This window comes from Calonectris borealis, chromosome 26, assembly GCF_964195595.1.
Source record: "Calonectris borealis chromosome 26, bCalBor7.hap1.2, whole genome shotgun sequence".
NCBI lineage: Eukaryota > Metazoa > Chordata > Aves > Procellariiformes > Procellariidae > Calonectris > Calonectris borealis.
This window is the reverse complement of record NC_134337.1, coordinates 3,097,682-3,121,090: the sequence shown is the minus strand read 5'-3', so window position 1 is coordinate 3,121,090 and position 23,409 is coordinate 3,097,682. Positions and strand designations below refer to the sequence as shown.

General features: G+C 49.3%; 1 protein-coding gene and 2 long non-coding RNA genes across 3 annotated transcripts; 1 reads left to right on the top strand and 2 right to left on the bottom strand.

Annotated features, from left to right (window-relative positions):
- The first annotated feature begins 729 nt into the window (after positions 1-729).
- On the top strand, positions 730-9,019 carry PNPLA1 (patatin like domain 1, omega-hydroxyceramide transacylase). Its single transcript, XM_075173974.1, has 9 exons — positions 730-931; positions 3,844-4,076; positions 5,168-5,233; positions 6,551-6,763; positions 7,113-7,173; positions 7,289-7,429; positions 7,750-7,849; positions 8,337-8,447; positions 9,016-9,019. The coding sequence occupies exons 1-9, from the start codon at positions 730-732 to the stop codon at positions 9,017-9,019; spliced, it is 1,131 nt and encodes a 376-aa protein (XP_075030075.1).
- A 1,906-nt stretch (positions 9,020-10,925) lies between these two features.
- Positions 10,926-14,054, bottom strand: LOC142093152 (uncharacterized). The gene is made up of 3 exons (XR_012677302.1): positions 13,991-14,054; positions 13,288-13,491; positions 10,926-11,345 (listed from the first exon to the last, which is right to left on the bottom strand). It is a non-coding gene; the product is annotated as an uncharacterized LOC142093152 (long non-coding RNA).
- A 102-nt stretch (positions 14,055-14,156) lies between these two features.
- LOC142093153 (uncharacterized) lies at positions 14,157-15,561 on the bottom strand. Its single transcript, XR_012677303.1, has 3 exons — positions 15,355-15,561; positions 14,854-14,919; positions 14,157-14,343 (listed from the first exon to the last, which is right to left on the bottom strand). It is a non-coding gene; the product is annotated as an uncharacterized LOC142093153 (long non-coding RNA).
- Positions 15,562-23,409: the final 7,848 nt, after the last annotated feature.

Sequence of the window (23,409 nt, the reverse complement as noted above, 5' to 3'; positions counted from 1 at the left end):
ACCCCAGCTTTGGGGAACACGGTGCTGCTGCGGGCATCCTTCTGGGGCCTTATAGAGCACAGTGCTGGAGGGGAGGAAAAGCAAATCCAGCTCCCTGTTTTTCCCCCCCAAAGGATATCCAAGAGTTAGGCAAGCACAAAACTCTTCCAACAGGGAGCAAATATAAGCAATATTTCAAAACCTAACCCAACGTAACGCCCTGCATCCACCCCTTGTGTAACACCCTCTGGCTTTAAGTGTCTTACACAGCCTTTACTCGCTCAGTACTGAGCTGTGCCTAAGCCGGGATTGACGGAGAATCCTATTTAGGAAAACACCCTTTATGAAGAAAGCACGAAGCAAAGAGGAAATTTTGCATGGATGTTTCCAAGTGTGACGGGCACAGTAATGCGAGGACCATTTCCAGGAGGGCTCCCAGGACACTTCAGATCACTTGGTGTAAAAGAGGAGCCTTGATTCAGCCCTGAGCATCTGGGCTGGCTGTGGTCGAGGATTACAAGAGCTGTTTTGATCAGGGGAAAAATTCTGTTTTTAGCACAGGCAGCAATTAAAATAGCTCGTGAATCTAAACGCCTCGGGGAGCTGTCATAAAAGGAGGTAGAAAATCCATCTTCTGGGCTCCTCTGCAGCCAGATATGAGCCTGGAGAAAGCAGAGGAGAAGAGAGCTTGAGGTTCACCTGGTGAAAAAGCCCAAGACATCGAGCCGGATACGCCAATTTGATCTCGAGATGGCTGAGGTGGACCTCCGGGGTTCGAGCACCCCTTTCTCGCTCTCCTTTTCGGGCAGTGGCTTTCTCGCCCTGTACCAGGTTGGGGTGGTGCAGTCCCTCCTGGAGCTGGCTCCCGAACTCCTCAAGTCTGCATGCAAGGTCTATGGGTCGTCTGCCGGCTCGATCATCGCCGCCGCCGTGGTGTGCGGCATCGGCCTCGGTAAGACAATTATTGCCTAGATTTCCTTACTATAGATTTTTAATTTCAATATAGAAATAGAGGAGCTAATGCCTTAAAGCACCAGTGGGGATGTGATACTGGTGTACGTGATATCACTCACAAGGCATAAAAGAAATCTGCAGATGTTGCCACTTTTGGCAGCCACCCTGGAACAATTTTGGGTGGTGTAAGCTGAAAAAGCTGATTATTACCGTCTGAGTGTTATCTCAGATGGCCGGGTAGATACCGTGTGGGTAAATCTGGAAGTACCTGTATTTTATTGGCTCATTTTCCTGCTCCTGCTGAAGGAGCAGATCTCCTTCTCTTCTGCTACGAGGTCTAAGGAGTGCTGAGAAGTGTCCCAAAGCAAGTCTACGTGGCCGCGGTGGGCGCATACGCCCATGTAAAGCCCCCTTGTCCCCTATGGATCAGTCCCTTGACATCCTTAGCTACGAAGGGACAGGAGTGGCAGTCACATAGGTATCTATAGAGCTGACGGCCCTGTCTGCATGTTGCTTTGGGTTATCCCACTCCACCTTCCCAACACACGGGAAGATGTGGCGCGATTCCCGTTTCCAGACAGCGGAGCACCCTTCCCCTCGGCAAAAGCTCAAGGGCTTGCCAGGGGACATGCCCGGGGGAACAGCAGTCCCTGCTCCAGCCCGGGGCTGGGGTTTCTCTTATTGTTGCAGAAGAGGTTGGACTCTGAACTTCTTTAGACAATGTGGAAACAGGCCCCCCTAGCAATAAGATCATCTATGTGTAGAATTAATTCAGAGCAGTTAATCCACTTTTAATCATCACATCCTCCCATATTTCCAGTTAGCGTCCATGTGTAAACAAGTGTACACAAGACTTAAGTCTTCGAAGGCTGAACCATGCCCTGCTTCAAGCAATGGGGACATTTAGGAGGAGCGGGGGGTTTTAGGGTCCAAATAATGATGGAGGAAGCAGGGAGGAAACACGCAGTTCCTGAAACCTCCGGCGGATGCTAGAACCACTCTGCTGGAGCTAAAAAGAATTCAAAACTTTGACAAATATATTTAGACAAAGCAGAAAGGAACCTTTCTGCCCATATGGGTATCAACTCCTCTACAATTCAGCAAGGGTCCCAAAACTTTCCTCTCTGATTCCTCATGCTGGTGTAATTGGATGGAGCTGGGGCTGTCCAGCAGCTATAAATCAGTTTGGTAAGTGCTCTTGCTGTGGGCACCAGTGCTGAAATGGGGGTCTGCTTCACTGGGGGTGGTAGGCACCATCCACTTAGAGGTGCTGAGATGGTCTTGTGCCCAAAACATCTTCCCCATGGGAAGAAAAGACCTTTTGGGTAGTGATGACTCTGGTTGGGTTTCTAATAAGGAAAATTAATGTGGCACAAACTCTGTCAAATTCACATTGGGGAAAATTGGGGCAAAAAGAGGGTTAAAGATGTGCTTGGCTCCTGATGGCGTGTCCCATGGGGTGGCTGCAGTTGTGTACCCGGTCCCTGCCCTCACCCGGGCTGGGTGAGGAGCTCTGAGCTCTCCCAGCCAGGCTGTCCTCTGCCACCCCACAGGTCACCTCCTGGGCATGTGCTTGCCACCAGCAAGCTGGTGCAGGCGGGGACGATCACAGCATTGCATGCCAGGGTCGTCCCTTGCTCGTCCTGAGTCAAAGCCCCGATCAGAGCCAAAGCCCCCAAAGCTGGGGTCGGCTCTCATCTCCTACTCGGCAGCTTGCGGGCAGTTTTTCCATGTTTTCCCCCCATTTCCAGGACACAGAGCAGCCAGACAGTGCCCGGCAGGTGCATCACCTGCCTGGGGTGTCTCCGGCTCTTTCGGCATCCCTGAGGTCCCTGCGTGAACCCGCCGAGCGTTAATCATCATGCCACATGGCCTGAACATCTGCTCAAACATTTATAACCCCTCTTAATACCTGTGTTGCTCCAGTTGCCTTCGGGACACTCCACCTAATCCGTCTGTTTGTCCATGCTTTTAAACCAATCTCACGAGACAGCCCGGAAAGCTTTGCCCCTACAAAGCCACGGTGCTAAGGCAAGCCTGCGGCTTCGTGCCGGTGCAGGGTCCTGGGGAGCCCACCTGGGCGCAGGGATGGCTCTTTGCAGCATTGGGGAGCAGGAAAACCCGCAAGAGTTTAACCGCCAAGGTGGGGTATTGCCCCAAGCGAGCTCTCTGTTTCAGCAAAGGGACCAAGCTCCTTTCCCGGGGTTTGCTGCACCCCTCTTCTCCCCCGTCACTGCACAGCCTTTAAAACCCGGTGTCCCCTGAGCCCTCAGCCGGGGCTCTGCAGCTCTGCTCCTTCAATCCAGCTTCTGGGATGGGCAAACCCATGTAATGGCTATTAACACTGGCTGGGAGGTCACCGGAGGAGCTCAGATGAGCAGGGAGTCCCAGCACAGTGGAACCAGGGTGCCTGGCTTGCAGGAAAGCCCTAAGCAGAGGAGGTGGGGGTCTGCCCCTGGTCTTCACCTTTGAGCCATCCCAGCTCCCCCATGAAGCCTGGGGCTGCCCATGTGCAAAATTGGAGGTGGAAGGCAGGAACTTGTTGTGCAAGTCACATTGGCACCGATAACTCGGTGTCTGCACCCGCGTCCCCCTTCCCGGGGCTCTTTGGAGCCCTTCCCTAATCCCTGGACAGGCATATCTTGAGCACCCATCTCCAGTGCAGATGGGGACCTCACCAGTGGGGTCGCGCTCAGCAACACGTTGTCCTTTGAGGACATCATGGGGGTGATCTCCCCCTTTCTCTCCTGCCACAATGTCCCCCATTGTAGCAGCAGTATCATCCTGGGGTCATAGCCTGCAAGAGGCTTTATTTGTGAGGAGTGTTAAAAATAGGATTAAAATTATAACTCCTAGGGCAGCAGGGACATTGACCTTCTCTCCATCTTTCCCCCCTCTCCTCTGCGTCAGATGACCTAAAGGAATTTTTCTTTGCCATGGCAAAGGAAGTCAGGAAAACCATCCTGGGCCCTCTCTCTCCCAAGTGCAGCTTGCTGGCAAATATCAAGACTGTTTTGCAGCGGATGCTACCAGAGGACTCCTACCAGCTGGCTTCGGGGCGGCTGCACATCTCGCTCACGCGGGTGGTGGACGGCCAAAACGTCATGGCCTCTGAGTTCAGCTCGAAAGAGGAGCTCATTCAGGTAAAGGGACCCTCCTCTGATGCTGTAGGAAGACCTCTACCTACTGCTTGGGGTGGAGGTACCTAAGCGTTGATGACTTTAACTGCACTGTTTTCTACCCAAGATGGGGAAAGTGTCAGGAAGCTCTGCCAGAGCCATGGTCCCACCACAGTGAGCTCCACAAGGCTTGGAGAGAGGGAGGAAGATGTTAGGTCCAGAGTCAGGCAGGAATAAATCATGCTAAAAAAGCAGAAGGTTTGTTTCCAGCCTCAAAATGCTGATGCCGACATGTTGGCCAGCTCTAGTAAGTGCTAGTGACTCTTTGCAAAGAGCTGTGTTATGCTACCATGACTTCTCAGCTTTCTGGACAGGTCTCTCCTTGGCCAAGTCCCATTGGCAGTAATTTTCCTTGTTGCTTCAGCACTTTCCTGGGAGGAAAAAGCTGGACAAAGCATCAGTGCTGCCAAACAACAAGCAGCTGATTAACCAGTAAATTATCTCCTGGGGAAAGAATCCCAGGGTAAAACCCTGACAGAGCTGACCATGAGGTCGTGGGCTTGCTTGTCCCAGAGAGACAGTAGAGGATGGCAAGTCCATGGAGATATTGGAGTTCACCCCGTGGCACCTGCTCTAGGTCAACCCTGGAGCCCGGGATGCTCAGTCCCAGCTCATGAGATCGGGGAAAATGGTTGCAAATGTCCCAGCAGTGGCTTTATCCTCGACAAATCCCAGGAGAATGAAAATGCATTGTGAGGATGTCTTGGTTTTGTCAAAAACCTGCAAATATGAAAAATGACCCCAAAGCTTCACCTTGCCACCATCAAAGGGCAGCGTTTGGACAGTGATATATAGGTACACAATTCTAATATTGCTGGCAGCTATAAAAATAAAAAATGGAGTGCTATGCCCTTCTCAAGAGAAGTGTTTCAACTTTATTGAAATGAGATGTTTTCCCCTTCCTGAAACCTTTCTTCCTGACACAGTCAAGTGTGAAGTCCAGGTTTGGCTCCAGATGATTTGTCAAGCCTGAATTTGCAGGCACCCAGTCAACAGCTTTTGTCCAGGAGAACTTTGACAGGAACATTTACTTCTGCAATCTTCTCCTCCTTCAGGCTCTCCTCTGCAGCTGCTTTCTTCCTATCTACTGTGGATTCATCCCTCCATCCTACCGAGGTGTGGTGAGTGATACTTCCAATAAAACATATGCTCCCAGCAGCACGTTCTTGGGTTTGAATTTTACATTCTCTTGAGCAGAGAGGGAGATATATGCCTAGGCTTCTCCTTTAGTTAACGGAGGATGATGAAGCCTTTTAGCTTGCTCTTCATCCCATTCTAAAATGACAGCTGGGTGGAATTGCCATCTGGAGAGCCCTCTCCTGCTCTGCCTATGGACAGAGCCCGGATGACAAGATCTTGCCTTGTAGATCTCCAAAGTGAGATGAGAGGACGCCCACACTCGGGACTTTGACACGCAATCCAGTTATCCTGGCCAGGATCTGCCTGCAGTGCAGATGTCTCCATTAGCTCAGGTGCAGACTTGCATGGCTGAAATATCAAAAGTTCGTGGGAGGATCCTCCCCCCACCATGTGCATATTCATACTCTGTGAAACACCACAGTGAAGTCAACAAATTCGGGCTGGCTTGTTGCTAACCCTCAGTGAAGGAGGAGCACAGCAGGGCCGTGGTGAAGCATGTGCAGATGGACCACGGAGCAGCCGATGCATCGTGACCGCTGTCAAAGCCTACAAAGCCACGATACCAGATTTGCAGCTGGGATAGAGCTAGGATCTTTCCTTAATGAGCCTATTTAGTCCTCGGATGTCTGTACCTGACTGTCAGATCAGATCTCCAGCTTACCCCGGACTGCAGGGCTTGCCCGCAAAGTGCATAAAGTTTGCAGGACCCAGAGCTCGGCGGCGTTGCTGCGTGAGGCTCCTCTGCACTGTTATTTCACAAGCATTTAATTCAATCAGCTGCAGTCCTTGCAACCTCAAACCCCACTGAGGTGGGTGGTAAATTCAGATTCCTTTTGGAATACAGCAAATGACATTTTCCTTGCCCAGTGAGTAATCCTCCAGCGATTTGCAGGCAATTATTAAATGTGGGAGCCCTACTGCTTGAGCTCAAGACCTGAAATTCATACAACACTGTAAATTCAGTCATGTTTGAATTGGCTAATGACTGCCAAAACAATTTTACAAAGCTTTGTGCATTAAAATAATTATATTTCTATTTTAATAACTGCTGTGGATTACAGCACCTGGTTGAGGAGCCGGCTGGGTGCCATCGGCAGGGCAGCAGAAGGAGCTGGCAAAGGCCAGGATAAAGAGCAAGGGGTGGGAAGAGATGCTGTTGCAAGTGGGAAGAGAGGACACGCTGGGACTGGCAGGAGACGTTGCCTTGCAGCCGCTTGCTTTCCTCTCAGTGACGCTGCCCTCACGTGCATGCTGTAGCAATCCTCAAAGCAAACCCTCCCTCTGCTGTTCCCCCTCAGCGGTACGTTGATGGAGGATTCACTGGCCTGCAGCCTGTTTCCAGCTTGGAGGAAGCCGTGATCACTGTGTCCCCATTCACGGGAGAGCTCGACATCTGCCCGCGGGATTGTCCCGCCATCTTCTTCTGTTTCCAGATCTTCAACGGCAGCATTCAGATCTCGATAGAAAACCTCTGCAGGATTAGCTATGCTCTCTTCCCGCCCAGCACCATGGTAAGCCCACCGGGTCTTATTCCCAGCTTTGTTTTGGTTAAAACAAATTAATACCGGACTGCCTTCCCAAGTTTTAAGGTTCAGCTCAATCTCCATCGTTAATTAATCAGATTGCAAGGGCAGTGCATTTTTTTGGTGGACACTGCTGATGAGTGGCCAGCCTTGGACGGGATCCACTCTGGTTTGACAACCTGCAAAGGAGCAGTGCTTTGGTGGTTGGAAACCAGCCCGTGTTTGCTGCCTTCCCAAATGGGCCATCCCAACCCTCCACGGTCAAACAGCCTTGGGTAGACCCTGCCGGTGCCTGGATGGAGGGCTCTTTAGTGACCTCAAGTGTTTCTCCTTGCAGGTCTTGAATGACATTTTCTCCCAAGGGTACCAGGACACTGCCCTCTTCCTGTACAGGAACAGTAAGTGTTACCCCGAGACCCAAAGGGCAGCCTGGAAGCGTGACCCACTGCCCATCGGCACTGCGTGGCCGATGCAACCGGCCAAACATCAGCCCTTTCTTTTCGTGTCTCACAGATGCCTTTGGCTTTAACTACTTCGACGGCAATTTCCGCTTCGCCAGCATGTGCGGGAAGAACGACTTTCCACAGCCCAGCAGGATGTTCACCGGCCTATGCAAAAGGGTACCGCAGTGTCTGGCTCCTTGCTTCCTGCCAGGTAGAGGATTTGGGGTACTGATCTTGGGTTTTGGGGTACTGATCTTGGGTTTTGGGGGCGGCCGGGGCCACAGAGGGCTGCTGCAGCCTTTGCGAGAAGTATGATATTTAAGACATTACTGAGGTATTTACTACAGTAAATACTTCTGTATCTGCAGTAGCCATTCGCAAAGAGGCTTTGTAAGAGCGGATCAAGCTGGATCCTGGTCTGGGCTTCAGTACCTACAGGCTGAGCTGCAGCAAGGGGAGAATTATTGCATTTATTGGGTTATTTCTAATTATTGGTCTTTATTTACTTCTGTGTTGTCATTCATGGCACAGGCTTGGCTCTGTGGAGGAAGGAGCAGGTGACTGGACTGCAGGATCCGCTGTCAAAGGTCCTGTTGCAGCCATACAGGCTGCCAGCTTTTGTCAGGAAGGGGTAAGAACATCTTGATAGAGGCACCGAAGCTGAGGGTGACACAGAAACCGGTGGCTGTGCCTTCAGCAGTGGCAAGACAGCTGAGGGGACACGCTGCAAGATTAGCACGAGGCACGCAGGTCCCTGCAAGCCCAGTCTTGGGGTGCGCGATGGGCTGTAGCATCCTTCGGATGGCAGCTCCGTGGGAAACACACGGGGCAGCCCCCGGGGCAGCGCGGGCTGGCGGCGCGTCCCTCCTTTCCTATGGACCAGGGCAAGCTGATGCACATCTGCATAAGTCGGCTTAGCGGCATCCCCTTCCTCTGCAGGAGGATTTGGTATTCCCTGAAGACGAGCAATCAGGGAGAGTGGGTATGGCTAGCAGGAACACCATAGGATTGCTTGGTTATAAAAAAGAGTATTACAGTGTGGATTTACCATTAACACCGTCCCCCTTTTGCTGCATTTACCGGTCATTAAAATCTGCCTGTTTATTTTGGTTTTGCAGGCTGAAGAAGCTGTGGGGGCTGCTGGAAGGTATCAGCTCCACGGTAAAACGGTTCCAGAAGCTCCTCCAAACCATGGTGCCTGGTTTGCCCAAGAATGCCGTGGCCAGGAGGTGAGGTGCTCGGGGGATGCAAACCCTCAGCAGAGGGAGGGCAGGGTGCAGAGCAGGGAAACCCCGGGGGACCTCACCCGTGGGTCAGTGATGCTAAGCGTGGCTAAAATTCCAGATCTGGGGTACCCCACATTAAAAGTAGCTAATTTTTGTCCCTGTGACATTATTTATTTAGTGACACCTGAAAGAAGCTATGAACTAGCTTAGTGCCGCTCCCCTACGGCAACATATTCTTGTTCCAGAGCATTTATCTGCTGGGCTGTGTCCTAGCAGGACATCAGGCACATTCACCAAGATCCTGAGAGGTGTTTTGGCACTAAACTCTCAAGGATTCAAGGCATTTAACTTGTCACACAGACAGCTTTTAAGCCATACCTCCCTAAAACCTGCTTGCAAGTTGCTTCACGTGCAGCTGGCGAAGAGACTTGCACAGAATGATTTCATACTGCAGGCAGCTACACAATTCCTCAGTCATGAAAAAGCCCTTCAGCACCAAATGTCCCTGGGGCTTCCTGTCCCTGTTGGATCATTGACCCTGACTCAACTAACTGCCAGTTTGTTCCCTTAGGTAACCGTCCCGGATGGCCCCTGGGGGTCTCAGACATCATGCGATTCTGCTGCCCCGGGAAGCGGTGGAAGACACCGGAGCTCATTTCACACAGCGGCACGGCTGCTGTTTTTTATGGAGTATTTTGGGGGTGGTTTTTTCACTTGGGGAAACCGACTAATTTTGTTCCCAGTGCTGCTGCTGCAGTCTCCCTGCCCAGGCCAGACCTGCTTTAACATGACAGCTGAACCACAGCCTGCGCGGGGGAGACTGGGCATCTTTACCTGCACGCGTGTGCAGCCCTGCCGGTTTCCCTAGCCACTCCACTCGCTGATCACCAGCGGCACCCCTCCCCCTGCTTTAATGCAGATTACAGGGCAGACATTTGCCAGGAAATGTCACATTTTAAGTGTTTGCCTTCCATTCAAAAACTTTCAGAGAGATTCATCAAACAGAAAACAGGGAGAGGGAGGAGCCTTAGGGAGCATCACACTGGGCAGGAACTCATTTTTATCCAGTTTCTTGAAGTTATTTTACCAACTACCTATTCTTGAGCTTCACACACCCTCGGAGGTCTGCTCCTCCTGACAGTGGAGGTAGGTGAACATTTGGACCCCTTTGAATTGGCAGCTGTGGAGAAGGATGGAGAAACCTAAAGATTAACCTCCCTCTACTTCAAAGTAGCACAGTCGTGCAGACTGCATCTCCTATTGCACCGGGAGAGCTGGCATGTCACAAATACGTTTGTTCTCTCCACGTGCTCTTCTGTAACTCACTGCTATGAACAGTGTACGGTCCAGGCAAACACACCTCGTGTTGCTGGTCTGTACGTAGAATGAATTGGCACTCTAATCATCCCAAGAACAATTTGCACATCAGAGGCTGATGGATTGGCTGTACCCCAACTGTCTCCCCTGTTTGTTGGCTCCCAATGGGCAACAAATGGATCACAACAGCACAAGCTGTTTATTTGAATAAACAGCTTGTTTAATTGCATAAAGAGAAATGGTACAGAGGGAAGTTTCATCCAAAGCACCCTGGAGACTGCAGGCGTGAATGTGGGGAATAGTTGAAGGCTGCATTAATGTAAACAGATTCAAAGTTAACTATGAACGCTCAGTGAAAGATGAATATAATATGTTCTGCTATCTCTGGGTGAAAGCAATGACCTGGGAATATTTTCTCTGCAGTGAGCTTGCTAAAAGAAACCTGAGCTTGCTAAAGGAAACCTGGATGCTTATTTGCATTGGATCCATCAAAACCTACTCCTGTCTCTCTTCCATCCTGGATGGATTTACATCTCTCAACCCCTGCAGCCAAAGCTGGGCTGCTCAAAACCAGCTCGTGAGCTGTGACTATGTTCCTGCCACAGGTCAAAGTGAAGAGGGTGCAGAGACACCCACTGCTCCGTGGGCAGGAGCAGGGCCAGTCACCCCATCATTTGCTTTTGCTCATACTGCACTCCTGCTTTCCCTCCCAGGCAGACAGCCCCACTTCTGCAACAGCCCTTCTAGCAGGCTCCTGGTCTTCCTAGCAAGCACCACCACCTCCAGGCAGGATATAACCACTTCAGTCAGCCTCACGCACTTACACTATCCCTATTCAAATGTGAATTAAATCCCCAAAAGAAAATTCTCATATAGGAATTAGACATCCAAATCCACTAAATTTGTCTGCAAATCTCAGCCACAAACAGGAGCATATTTTGAACTACCCAGTGCATCCCACCTGCCCTTACATGGCATGGTGCTTGATCATAAAAAGTTAGTACAACTTCAAAAACTTTAACAAAAAATAGCCCAAGGAACACCCAAAACAAAATGGTCACAGCACAGAGCTCTCCTGCTCCAAACCTGCAGAGATGTGCCAAGATATAAGTATTTATTGACTCATAATTCAAATTAGCTGTCTTTTGCTTTATTAATCCCCACCTTTTCAAGCAAGCACACCTGATGCTGTCTCTGCATGAGCTTGGAGCTAATGGCAAAGGGAGGCTCTGCCAGAGGCAATGGATCGAGGCAAAGTTTGGCATCTCTTGGCTCTCAGGGAGCTTGTTTTCCCCCTAGGGAAGCAAGCTGGGAAACCCAGCTGCACGCAGTTCAAACCAGCTGCAATAGATCCTGTCTTCAGCCTGAAATGCCTCCTTTAAATGTGGGTCATGAGAATCACCTGGGGGGATAGGAGGGGGGTTGTGGCCCTGCCTGTGCTGGTGGCATTGCTGCTACAGCGTGCTCTTCAGCGCGTTTCGGTATCTGTCTGCAGGCTGGGTTGCAAGTTGCTCTTTCTCTCTTTAAAACTGGGGCCAAAGGCAGCAGCGGGGTCAAAAATGCTCTTCTGTGGCTGGCATGGCCCTAAAGGGAGTAAAACCACATTGATCAATCTGACAGACACTTCTGTTCTTGTGAGGCAAACTGGATTCAAATACCTGATCAGGGCTGCTTCCCCTGCTCCTGTTCTCTACAGGGTAATGGAATAAGCAGGTTTTAATATCCTTAAAATAATACCCCCAGACCACTGTCCTGTTGCTTGCCCTGGTCCGCATTGAACTCAGAGACGTGAAGCCTGAGGTGGATGAGAGTTTGGAGACAACCCAAGTCAGCAGGAGCTTTCTCTAAAGCTAGATCCCCCTGCAGATCTAGTGGGGAGGGGAGTCCTGGGGTCTGCTCCATGCAATTGAGCCAAATGAAAACAAATGCCAGACTCTGCTTCTAGTCTAGATACTAAAGAGGGTGCACCCCATTGTGCAACTGTCCTGGAGGGCACATGGATGAAAATGCAAATGCTTGTGGTTAACCTGCTAATCCAGCCTGAGCCTTGCTGGTGTGCAGTCTCTACCGCAGCAGTAGTCCTTTGGAGATATTCTGACTTATTCAAGAAAACAGGTGGGAGTTGTTCACAGGTTTATACCCTTGCTTATTCGGTAACATCAATGATATTACAGTATTGTGCAGATAAACAGATCCTGGCCTAGATCATCAGGGCTTTTCCTTCCCAGACCTGAAAAATCCAATCTGCTTCTCCCCTTGAGACTGAGTCTCCTGACTTACCTCTTGGTTGCTCTCTGGCCTAACAAATGAGTCTTGATTCCTTCCACAGATGACCTTAGGTTGGTGCAAAATGTTGCAGCCCAGCTGCAAACCAGAGACCAAAAGACTCCTTATAGCCCAGAGCCTGCCCAACCTCCAAAGAAACCTAGTTCCTACTATGTTGCTTTCAAAAGCTCCAAGTAGTTCGGACTGATGAAGCCTTTCAAAAAGCAAACATGGAAGCAAAGTGTACAGCCTAACACTGTGTCCTGCATTTCTGTAGTGGGTCTCTTCCCATAGGTAGAGTTGTTTGGTTTTGTTTTCAATGGAAATGTCATCTTTGCATTTATTTTGTGTTTTCCAAGCTTTTATTTTTAGATCTGGAATGGTGATGGTCCTTTTCCCTTTATATTCCTCATTTGGTGTGGTCCTTGCAGATACAGCAGAACAGTATTTGTGTCTTTTTTCACTATTTCTTTAATTTACCTGGCAACATTTTAAACCATCATCATGTTGGAAAAGCAGTGTAATTTTTCCTAAGCTGACAAATTCTGAAATGCTGAAAGACTCAGAAAGAAAAAGAAAATAAATAATAAAATTGAAAGAAATGTTGCACTCCAGCACATACTTCTTTGTATTCTGCTAGTAACAGTAAGGCAAACTGGAATCCGAAATGCTGAGGGTCCACCAGTTTTCCATGTCAAAACTGAAATGGAAGAGGGCATTATTTTGCATAGGATTGCAGAAAACTAGAAGTTTGGGATTTAAACCTGCCCTACGTTGCTTAAAAATCATACAGGTAGAGGTTTACCTGCAGCTTTAATAAGCTTTTCTTGCACTTAAGTATTTACACATGGCTGCACACCAGAGTAACTAAATAGAAATTTTGATTTGACTGGCAGAGCAAACCCAGCTCTAACTATTGAGACACTGCTCCTTCCCTCGCCCTTAATGAAATGATGCATGGGTAGAACCTGTTATTACCTTGCAAGGTGAGCAAATGGCTCTCTTCATAGAAAGAGCTACTTCTCCAAAGAGCCCTTCTGACCTGGCCACAGCCTAAATCCTCAAACCTCACCCAAAACAAGTTCAGCATGAAGCCTCACTAATAACCATTGACCCAAGAGGGGACTCTCTCCCATTCCTGATGTTCTCACCTACTGGAGCCCGCAAAAACCCGGGCAGACTCTTTTGGCAAGGAGAGCCCTGGGCAAGTGTCACTTAGCTAATGAAAACTGATGGGGTAAAGGAAATACTGGGCCTCTACCTTTCTGATGGTGGAGAAGGTGGTGTGGGGCTTCCTCTTCCACTTCATCTGCTGCCTGGATGGTCCCTGGATTCTCTTTTGTGGCTCTGCAGCGAAGTACTCTTGTTTCTGGCTTCCAGTGCGGGATCCCTTCAACCTTCTGACATGATCCATTGGCCAATGAAAGCATAAAGTCCTCATCAAGGTAATTTATACCAAATTCACCTGGTGGGAAGAGAATCCAGCTCTCACTGCTTGTTGCTCAACTACCAGGTCTCCAGCAATGTGAGGCATGACCAGGAAAATAGGAGGACTGATGATCACAGTGCATGGCTAATCTGAGTTGGGTTTCTGGGTCAGGGATCACCAAACATTGCTATGTTGTGCATCAGTGGGTTATCACTCTAACACCACCAGGGCACTCGAGCCTACACTTCTCTCCTGTCTAGGTCCTGGGGACCTGCATTCCCTGGAAAGCTCTACCATGCCCAGTGTGGCAGAGAAGAGGGGACCTTAACATCATCAGAAGGGAAAGGATGAACAGGGACCTTCAGGAGAGGCCAGAGAGGATGGGACTCAAGTAATCCTGGCAATGCCAGGGATGCAGGGATCTCTCTGTCCTGGTCACTCTAGATGCGCTGGCAGCATCTCTTACCTTCTGTCAGCAAACCAACGTCGTAAGACAAGCACCCGACCTACCTGCTCCTCACTCCCAATCACTTACTTAGCCTTTTTAAGAAGGAGACTGTGTCCTGGTAGCCACGGGTATAAGACTGGTCCAGAACCTGCAGGGGGGAGGTAGCAGTTAGAGCAGATGGGCCAGCTATAGGGGCCTCGTGGCTCTGGGTACCTGCAGAAGCAGCTCACTTGACACGGGGGAAGCTGAAGAATATACTGGAGGCGGTGGATGTTTCTTTTTGATATGTATAAAATACAATCAGAGATTTGGAAAGTGAAGAAGGCAGCTGGCGTATCTTTGGGACAGATGTCGTATTCGCCGGCGAAACCAGACACTGTGATTGTGGTCCGGTCCACGAAGTTGGCCCGCCACATGCCGATTTCCCCATCAACGTAACGCTAGGAGAGAAAACAAGGGACCTTGAGCCTTCCTCTTTTCAGAGAAAAGAGTGCTGCATCACATGTGCATGCATTTGGGGTTTCTTCCCCACCCAAGCCCAAACTCGACTGACGTACTGGGGCTACAGAGATCCCCTTCCAGGGAACAGCCCTGACCACTGTCCCATGTGATCCACGTCTACACCCACCACCTCCTGCCTTCCAGCCGAAAAATTACTCTTTAATGAAATTGGGGGAAAGTGCAGTAGAAAGGAGTTGAGCTAACCCCATGGACATGGTGGGGATGGACACTTTTGTGAGAAGGTCAGTTCTGTCTGCAGTGAGGTCAGATTGTGGGGCACCTGGGTTAAGTTCTTCCCCCTGCAGACACTGTGTGAACACAGCACCAAGCGACTTTGGTGGCAAACACAGGTATAAACATGCTTAATGGCACCACTGGAGAAAGGACACAGGCTAGTTGGGCCCTTGGCCTGACCCAGGATAGGGTCTCCAGACCACAAGGCTACTCACCACCCCATGGTACGTAGGAGGTAAAAATCCACAATACAGAGGGATGAAGCAGCTGCACATCACGGCCTGTGGGTGAGATGGAAAGCACAGAGGTGAGCAAAGAGCCACAAAAATCTGTTGCCTTTGGGAATGGTGGCTCATCTGTGAATGCCAAAATGGGGACCCACGGCTGGGTTATTGGGCACCACTGACTATTGTGGACCAGACCATGTCCGATATCCACAGCCAGGGTTGGAGAGGTAGGAAGGTAATCTGTGAAATACCTCATTTTGCTCCCTGCGTACTCAGGCCCTGTAGATAATTCAGCCAGCAATCAAAAGGGCTGATTTTTTATTATTTTCAGCTTGTGACCCTGTCTGGCTTCAGAGAGTGGCAAGGACAGAAATCATGGCATGGACTACTGCGAGGCCCCAGGCTTCCCCCACGGATGCTGTGGGGCACGGACAGGCAGTAAATCCCACGCAGCTCCTCCCCGCGCAGGGTGGTTGCGGCTGCTCTCACCTGAATGAGGTCCTCCCTCGAGGCAAACTCTGAAATCGTCACGCTTCTGCAGTCGCGCAGACGGGTGACGATAACATGCAGCTTTCCAGATACCAGCTGGTGGGCGTTCGTAGGCAGATATTTGTTTAACAGATCCTTTAGGATTTTAAAGGCTTTTCCTCCAGGTATATACCCCCAGAAAGAGGTTTTCGCAACATTGAAGAAGGCCAGCTTCAACTCATCTAAAGCAAAGCAAAGCAATCATTCCACATCCCTTATATTATTGTTTATCTACTTTCTGGGCTGCCACTTCCACCTGGTAAAGGGCCATTTCACCATGCTGGTAAATGCTCATAAAGAGCCATTATTTTCATCGGGGCTGAAGCTCTCATGAGTGGACCCGAATTTTCCAAGGACCTTCAATATTGCAGGAAGCAGAAGTATTTTGTTTTCTTTTCCCATTTCTCTCCATTTCGTCCACAAGACATCTTAAAAATTTTTGGAGATATGGGAGAAAACCGACAGGAAGCCTTTGTGTAATATTTTCTCCTGTTGGCTCTGCATCTGTGCCCCCTAATGTATTTCTAAGCTCTGTGACTATAATTTTCTTTTTATTTCATGCAACAGCACACTGATCCTCTCCATATTCAATATTTCCATTCTCCTCTGTGTTTTGGGAATCTACCAACAACCCCAAATGCCTTATTAGGGAGAGCACTTCTGTTTCTTATATTACATATGTTACCATTAATTCAAATTAATAAGATGCAATGCCTTATTTAATAACTATATCTAGTCTATTTTCTCTGTGCTGGTTAATTTACCCATGTTTTCCACTCCTAAAGAAGTCAATGAAGTAAAATTCTGAGGAATTAACCACTGATTAAGGGTAATTAAAAAAAAAAAAAAAGATCTTTTGCAACTCCAAAATTTCCAGACATTCGATCTCTTTAGAAACAGAATAAATGGAAGTACATAGCCCTTACCTAAATCACACTCACACAATGTAAGTGTAGCTACAATCGATCCTGAAGATGCCCCATAGATCCTGGATGCAGATTTCAGTATGTCAGGCGACAATTCCCGGAAAGCAGCTAACACTCCAGCTTCATACAATAGCAAGGAACTGCAGCCTCTAAGCAGTATAGAGAAATGTCTTCCCTCATTTCCATTTATCTTCATCACCTCTGCTAACACCAAGCACTCAAGCCACAAGAAAGCAGCTGCCCAGGACAGGTTCAGAAGTTTTTTCTACAGCCAGTCAATACTTAGCTGTGGCTGTTCCCAACCCGCTTCTGTTTCTGACCACGCTCTTGCTGTCTTATATCTCTGTTTGACATAGATCTCTAAGCCAAACGTCCAGTGAAACAGCAGCAGTGGGCAGAAGTGGATGACGTGATGTCTTAATACCTAAGGCCACTCATTAAAATAAAATTACCACATCGCAATATGTTCCTAAGGTGTGCACTTAGCTGCTGAAGCCCCAGGCGATGTGGAGGGCCACATGTCACACTGATGTGTTGGGTAAGCAGCCCGGGAGCGGTCAGCAGGGCCTCAGAAGTGAGCCCTCTGGAGAGAAAAGCTGCTTCCCCAAGCGGGTGGACTGTTTAGTGGTACCCTGGGGTCCCAGCCTAAATTTCCAGCCTCTTGGGAGGTAGGAATCAGCAAATATTCCCCGGTATACAAGAGTCTTGCATGATGCTGCTCAAAAACTATCTTGCCCCATTTGTAACAGGTTACCAAATCCCATCCCAGGGAGTGGAGAAGTTGGACAAGGTGATTGGATTATTAAAGAAATCACAATCAAAGTTGTTCTCCTAGTTTCACAATCTCAGGGTTATTTTTACCCTTACAAAAGGGTAAAAATACAGAGTCCATGTAACAATCTTGGCTTAATCTGCCTCCTAAATGGCTGAGGTTTCAGTGGAGCAAGAGGTCAATAAAGAAGCAAAGAGGGGGGAAAAAAAGTCTGACAAACACAGTAATCTATTGATTTTCCATCCAGAAATGCAAAGCCTTCTTAGCCTTGCAGCTAGGCAAGACATTGGGAAACTGCTACGGGGAAAAGCAGCACTGAAAGCTGGGCAAGAGCAGAAAGAGCTGTCCAATATAAACAATAAGAACTTGGACATATTTCTCTGAGATACATGGAAATCTACCCAACGTCTTCAGGTAAAAAGGCTTCCAAAACCACCTCGGAGATGCTTCTCTCCCTCTTGCTGTGTGTTGAGGCAGTGCTGGGTGAGTTTTGTGGCTGGATACAGGCCTGATCTACGCAAGGGAGCTGCAAAGCAACCCTGATGATCAGGTAGCAGCCGTGCTGGACATGCTGGTGCTAACCGGGCTGTGGTCTCCAGAAAAGCCCGAACTCTTGTTGTCCGAGCACCACTGGCACAGCGTTAATCCAGCTGCAATTCTACCCAGCTCCACCCAGGAGCCAAGCCACTAAGCTGCTTGCGCACACCTTGCATGAGCATTGCAGATCCCACTGCTGAACCGCAAAGGAAAAAGAGCAGAGAAAAACTGAAGACTCAAGAAGAGAGGAATAGATATATTCCATGCCTAGTCAAGAGAACAAATGCACTGGAAATAATTTGCCATCTACCCTTTAGTCTAAAGGAACCCCTAAGAATTAACTGCAATAAGTAAGTTCCAGAAGCTGCTCTGTGCTGTTTATCGGGTGCAAGAGGGATGTGGCATTTGAAACCCACTGGTGAGCCATGCAAAGGAAGCTCTTGAGATTAAGAAAAACTTTGTTGCCCAACTCCAGGAGAAGGGCAAAAAAGCCTTGCAGAAGCAGCAACATTCCCACTGCTTCAAGCCTTGGGTTCAAACCCTCCTCCCCTAAGTCAGCAGCACGGGCAGGGAGCTAGAAATGTGACACATTATTGCACTGCTTTCCAAACACGGCTGGACAACTGTATTACTCAAATCGCAAACCAAAATCACGGATCACACGGGCTATGTTTTATTCTTAATCGCATCTCTGCATTATTGAGATAGTTTCTAAATCCATTTGTTTTAACTACTTACCCAATCTGGCAGCACCAAGAAGTAAATAGTGTTTATAGTGGAAAAGTAAAGAGAAGCCAAGTCTCCACCTGCTTACTCCATCACTAGCAGCTACTGCCATCTCTCCCTGTCTTTCAAAAGGAGCAAGGAGTGAAAAAAAAAAAATTGCAAACCTGTTTACACAGCTCTGGATGGGCTTTGTGTCAGAGTGAGAGGTATTCAGACCTCACCAATGGGGCTTGTAATGTAGAAGAAATCCAGGTGATCTGAAAAGGAGTGACCCAGATGGCATAAACAGTAACTGAGAAATCTTGCTGTGGAAATGCAGAAGCTGTCTCTTGGCCCTTCTCTGCCCTGCACCAGGATGGGACACAGATCGCGTGCATCCTTGCGTGATGTTCTGGGTTTTAGGTCTGTTGTTTCAGCAGGCCAAACGCCCTCACGCTCTTTGGCATGTGTCATGTCTCCATCAACGGGTCAGACACAGCCCATAGCAGAGGGACCCTGCTCATTTCTCTCTCAGTTCTTCATCCCAGCTTTGGACAAAGCCAAGCTTGGCCCTGAGCAAACTGGCCATCCGGGGGGGCCAGTTTGTTTCATTTGGCTACCTGAAGTGGTGGTTCAAAGGAACCCATGTGCATTCACAAAATGACTGACAATACGGGGCAATACCCAAAATAGGATTTTCCTCCTATGGCATTAAAATGAAGCAGAAGCCAACCCAGCAGCCTAGTCAGGACACAGCAGGGAACAGGCTGACAGATACCAAGAGGTTATCTTGACTCCCCAAGGTGGCATATTTTAGTGTTGAGCTGATGCCAGACCAAAACGTTTCTTTCACAGATCTTCTGCAATGACAAAACTGTGACCTCAGGGCTGCACTGTTCTGAGAATCCAGTGGTGTTCCTAGCCCAGATACAGTTTCTGATGTGCAAGTCATTTCAAGAGAAAGACTGGGGAATTAATTTCTGTGGGACAATGAATCACCTCACCGCTTTGAATCAGACATGCAGTTTGTCAGACTTCAAGCACTAGCACATACCTCGACAAATACATTAAATGTGCAGCGGATGAGCTGGTACTGCTGTGCCTTGCGGGATTTAACTACCTGTGAGCTGTAGGCGCACTGCTTCCCACGCAGATCACTGGATGTCCAGAAATACCATCTCTGTGACTGAGAAAAAAGGAAAAGCCACGTCCTGAATGTTTTTTCACTCAGCCATGTATAACACAATTTCATTCCCCTTAGACGGCAGAGTCTGGCTACTCTAAACGCATCACCCTGGATGCGGAAGCTCTTAGCTAGGCAGGATGTTCAGGGCAAGAGGCAGAGGTCAGGAGGGGCTGAGCTCATACAAACTGTGCGCTGAGTTACCTCCCAAAATTTCCTAATCCAGCTATACTTGTAGCAGTGCCCAACACTAATCTAAAAGCCCCATGACAGTTGGAAGATCCCTGACAGAGACAAACCTTGTGCAGAACCAGGAAGAATTTTGAACCCTGAAGCTGCTGATGCAAAAGGCATTTGAAAAAAAGTTACCGACTGCAAGATGTTGAGCTGGAGAGGGCTCATGGCTTGCCAGAAAAGCAAAGCTCCTGCGAGATTTCCAGAAGAGGGACAGACTACCCCTTGCTGTTAGGAGTCTCCTTCCTCTCTCTCAGGGTCAGCAGGGATTAGCCTAGGCTGTATCCTCTGTCACACATTCCGGAACAAAAGGGATGTTCTGGCTTTGGCTTCACATTGACATTAGCAAGACCATCCCAACACCAAAGAGTTCATCAGCCTTGTCTATAGCCTGTGTCCTGCTTCCCCTCATACAACAATCCTCGCCTCACCGCCCTGCTGCTTCTGTGAATAATCAGAAGCAACCTGTGATGCCACAGGGTCCAAAATAGGGAAACTGGGCACTCCCTACAGCTACAGCAGGAGAAAAAAGTAAAGGACTGAGGAGGAGAAAGAAATCACTGTAGAAATTCAAGATAACAGTTTTATTTTGGTTTGAAATCTTCTCACGCAAGAGTCTGATCTTGGTAAAAATCAGTTTATGTCTCTTCTTCACCTTGATGGAAACTGAACTTTTTTTTATTATTTGCGTCTAAACAGTCTGTAAAGTGATTAATCAAGGAGTTTCCTTGGCACCTCCCCAGCTTAGTGCACTGAAACAGAAGCACGAACGCAGGTGTGGCTCTGACACACTGTGGCTCTGTGGGTCTGAACTTGCCCATGCCAGGGGAAAAGCTGTTTCTCCCAGCTTGGCAATGTGTGCTATGCTCACCCTGTGCACCTTGCCTACCTCTTAGCCAGCTCAAGCGTTATACCAGCACATAGCACTGACCTGGAAACAAATCACCCACTGCCTCCTCACCAGGAAAGGCTGACATTGGTCCCAGAGACCACACTCCCCCTGCCTGCCAACCTTCCAAAACACCGATTTTAACAGAGTTGATGACACGATCAATATTTTTGCCACTGATTTCACTGACAACCTTTATCCTAACTAGGAAAGAAAAAAAAAAAGGGGATTAATGATCCATCCTAGACCTTGCCTTATAAATTGGTATTTCTGTGACTTTGGCAGCTCCCAGAATGTGCCCCAACATACTTTTTTTTTTTCTTATAACAGGAATGTGGCATACAAACCTTCAGTCTATACTATGTTTACCATTAGAGAAACCCTTCCCCTGCTCATGTGACAAATATCTCAGCCAGGCACATGACATGATGTCACTGCCTCCAGCAGCCAGATAAACTGTCCTAATGGTGATGAAAACCATTGATTTCACAGGTGTCCTACGGCTGCAGGCAAAGGCTGTAGCGTACGGTGCTCGCAGACAAATGGACCACTGCAGCGAGACTGAGTCTCTCTGCTGTAGATCCTTTCCTGCTGATAGCTGCGCACACGGGGCTTTGAGGACAAGGAGATGTTTGAGGCAGATCATCTCCAGTCTGAGGAAGTTAGGGCAGGCACCACTTCACGTCAGGCTAGCAGAGATTCTTTAGCCTTACCAAACCCATAAGATCACCCTGTTATGCTAGTAAACTACCTTAGTAGTAGATGTTACATATCAGAGCAAAGTGACACCATCCTCTCTTTTTAGGTAGGGGAGAAGGCCTGGGAAGAGCTGCTTCCCCATCAAAAGGCAGCCAGAATCACACTCAGCCTCTCTGACGTGTTCATCATCTGCACTTATGCCCACACCGCTAAGCTTTTCAGTGCTCTTGGCTGGAGGATTGCTGTTGCCACCCAGGACAGCGAGTCAGCAGCCGCGTGACACATTCTGGAAAGAGAAAAGCCCAAGGAAAAGGTAGACTTTGGCACTTCAAAGTTTAAAAACCCTCATCAGTACAAAAATGCAGGAACCTACGCGGCCTGAGGCAGACTCTGAACATCTGGCATGGGCAGTTTAACAAAAAGGGGCATCTCAAGCACTAAAGAGAAAAACCGCAACTTTCAGAAAACCCTCTTAATCTTTACTGGGGCATTTAACATTTTCTACCAACAACGGCAGCCATTTAAGAAGCCGAAAAATCAGGACGCCCAAACTCCTCCCTGACTGGGAGCACCAACACATGGTGGGCATTAGTGACAAGGCCCAGCCTTTCGCTTTGGCGCCTGCCTCAGACACAGTCTAGGAAGGGCCGGGCACCTGCGGGCACCTCAGCGCCGCCAGCCCAGCACCGAGGGGTCAGTTAAAGCCCCCGGCAGGGCCGAGGCGGCCCTCGGGGCGGCAGAACCCGACGGAGGGGTGAAGGCCCCACCTCAGCGCCACTAACAGAGGCGGCCCCGCTGTGAGGCCAGGCCCGTCCCCGGCCTGCCCCAGGAGGAGCCGGGCAGCCCCGCACCCTCGGCGGGGAGCGGCCGGGCTGGGGCCGCCCGCCCTCCCTCACACACCGCCCGCCCCGCCTCGCTGACGTCACGCAACCCTCACCCCACTACACTGCCCTCCTTTTCCCTTTCCCGCCCGCCCTTCCAGCCGACAGAGAGAATCAAAGATAACGCCGAAAAGAGCCATTCATGGCAAAAAAACCTCAACAGCTCATCCCCTCGCATTTTTTAAAGGCTCCCGGGCGCGCGCATGCGCAAGGCCGGCGTTTGCCGGGCCCGCCATGTTGGAGAAGGGCAAGAGTGAGGGCAGGAGGCCCCGCCCCCTGCGCGGCTATAAAAGGCCGGGCGGGGGCAGCCGCCCCTCACTGAGGCCATGAGCTGGGGGAGCGGGTGGGTTCTGCGCCGATGGGCCTGGGCCATTTCTCCTCATGTCTTTCTATCCTGTTTTTGTACGTTAGATCTCACTCTTAGGCTGCTCTGTGTATTGTAGGTGGGATGAAATCCAAGTCTAAAGCACCCTGCAGCGGGTGCTGGCAGGGCTGACTGCAGGCCAGGGGTGTTCACCAGGTCTTGCAGGGTCCCGGGGACACCAAGGGGCCTGCAGGGCCTGGGGGAGTGCAGGAAGGCTCCCCTGAGCCTTCTCTGGATGTTGCTGCTGTCTGTCTATTGTAGCTTCTTTACTTGAAGCCAAATGAGCAAACAGACTAATGGGCCTGAAAGAGCTTCTTAGGGTTTTTCCTATTTAGAGTTAGAAATAACAGCTAGCCTGAAAACTCAGCTTGAGGGAGCTCAGAAGAAGGTCATGTAGTCCAGCTCTCCTGTTCAAAACAGTGTGAGCCAGGAGTTCAAACCAGGGGACTGAAGATATGGTTTAGGTGTGTAGGAGTGCTAGGTTTAAAAAAAAAAAAAAGTCTCTGTTTGCAGGAAGAATTAATAAGCCTGAGTAGATGGGCCCATGTGTCTCAGGGCTCTCCCAAACACTTGGCAATAGTTACAGTCTCATGAAATGCAGCTGCTTGTGATGAAAGGCACCAGCTGCTTTGCACTGGGAAGGGATGGAAACTGTAGGGAGAACTCAAAATATTTTAGCAATAAGGGCTTCAGAAACTTAAATAGTAAAAAATAACTGAGTCTTTTTTCCCTGTTCTGGGCATACAGTCAGGTCTGGTTCTGTCTTGTGGCACAGTGCTTCACTGAGGGAGCATCAGTTTGAGAAGGACAACTGTCCTGCTCCTTG

Coding starts and splice junctions, on each gene's coding strand:
- PNPLA1 (XM_075173974.1), top strand. CDS start 730: ATGGCTGAGGTGGACCTCCGGGGTTCGAGCACCCCTTTCTCGCTCTCC. Junction 5,234..6,550: donor CTCCATCCTACCGAGGTGTG/GTGAGTGATACT, acceptor GTTCCCCCTCAG/CGGTACGTTGATGGAGGATT. Junction 7,430..7,749: donor GGCTCCTTGCTTCCTGCCAG/GTAGAGGATTTG, acceptor TTCATGGCACAG/GCTTGGCTCTGTGGAGGAAG.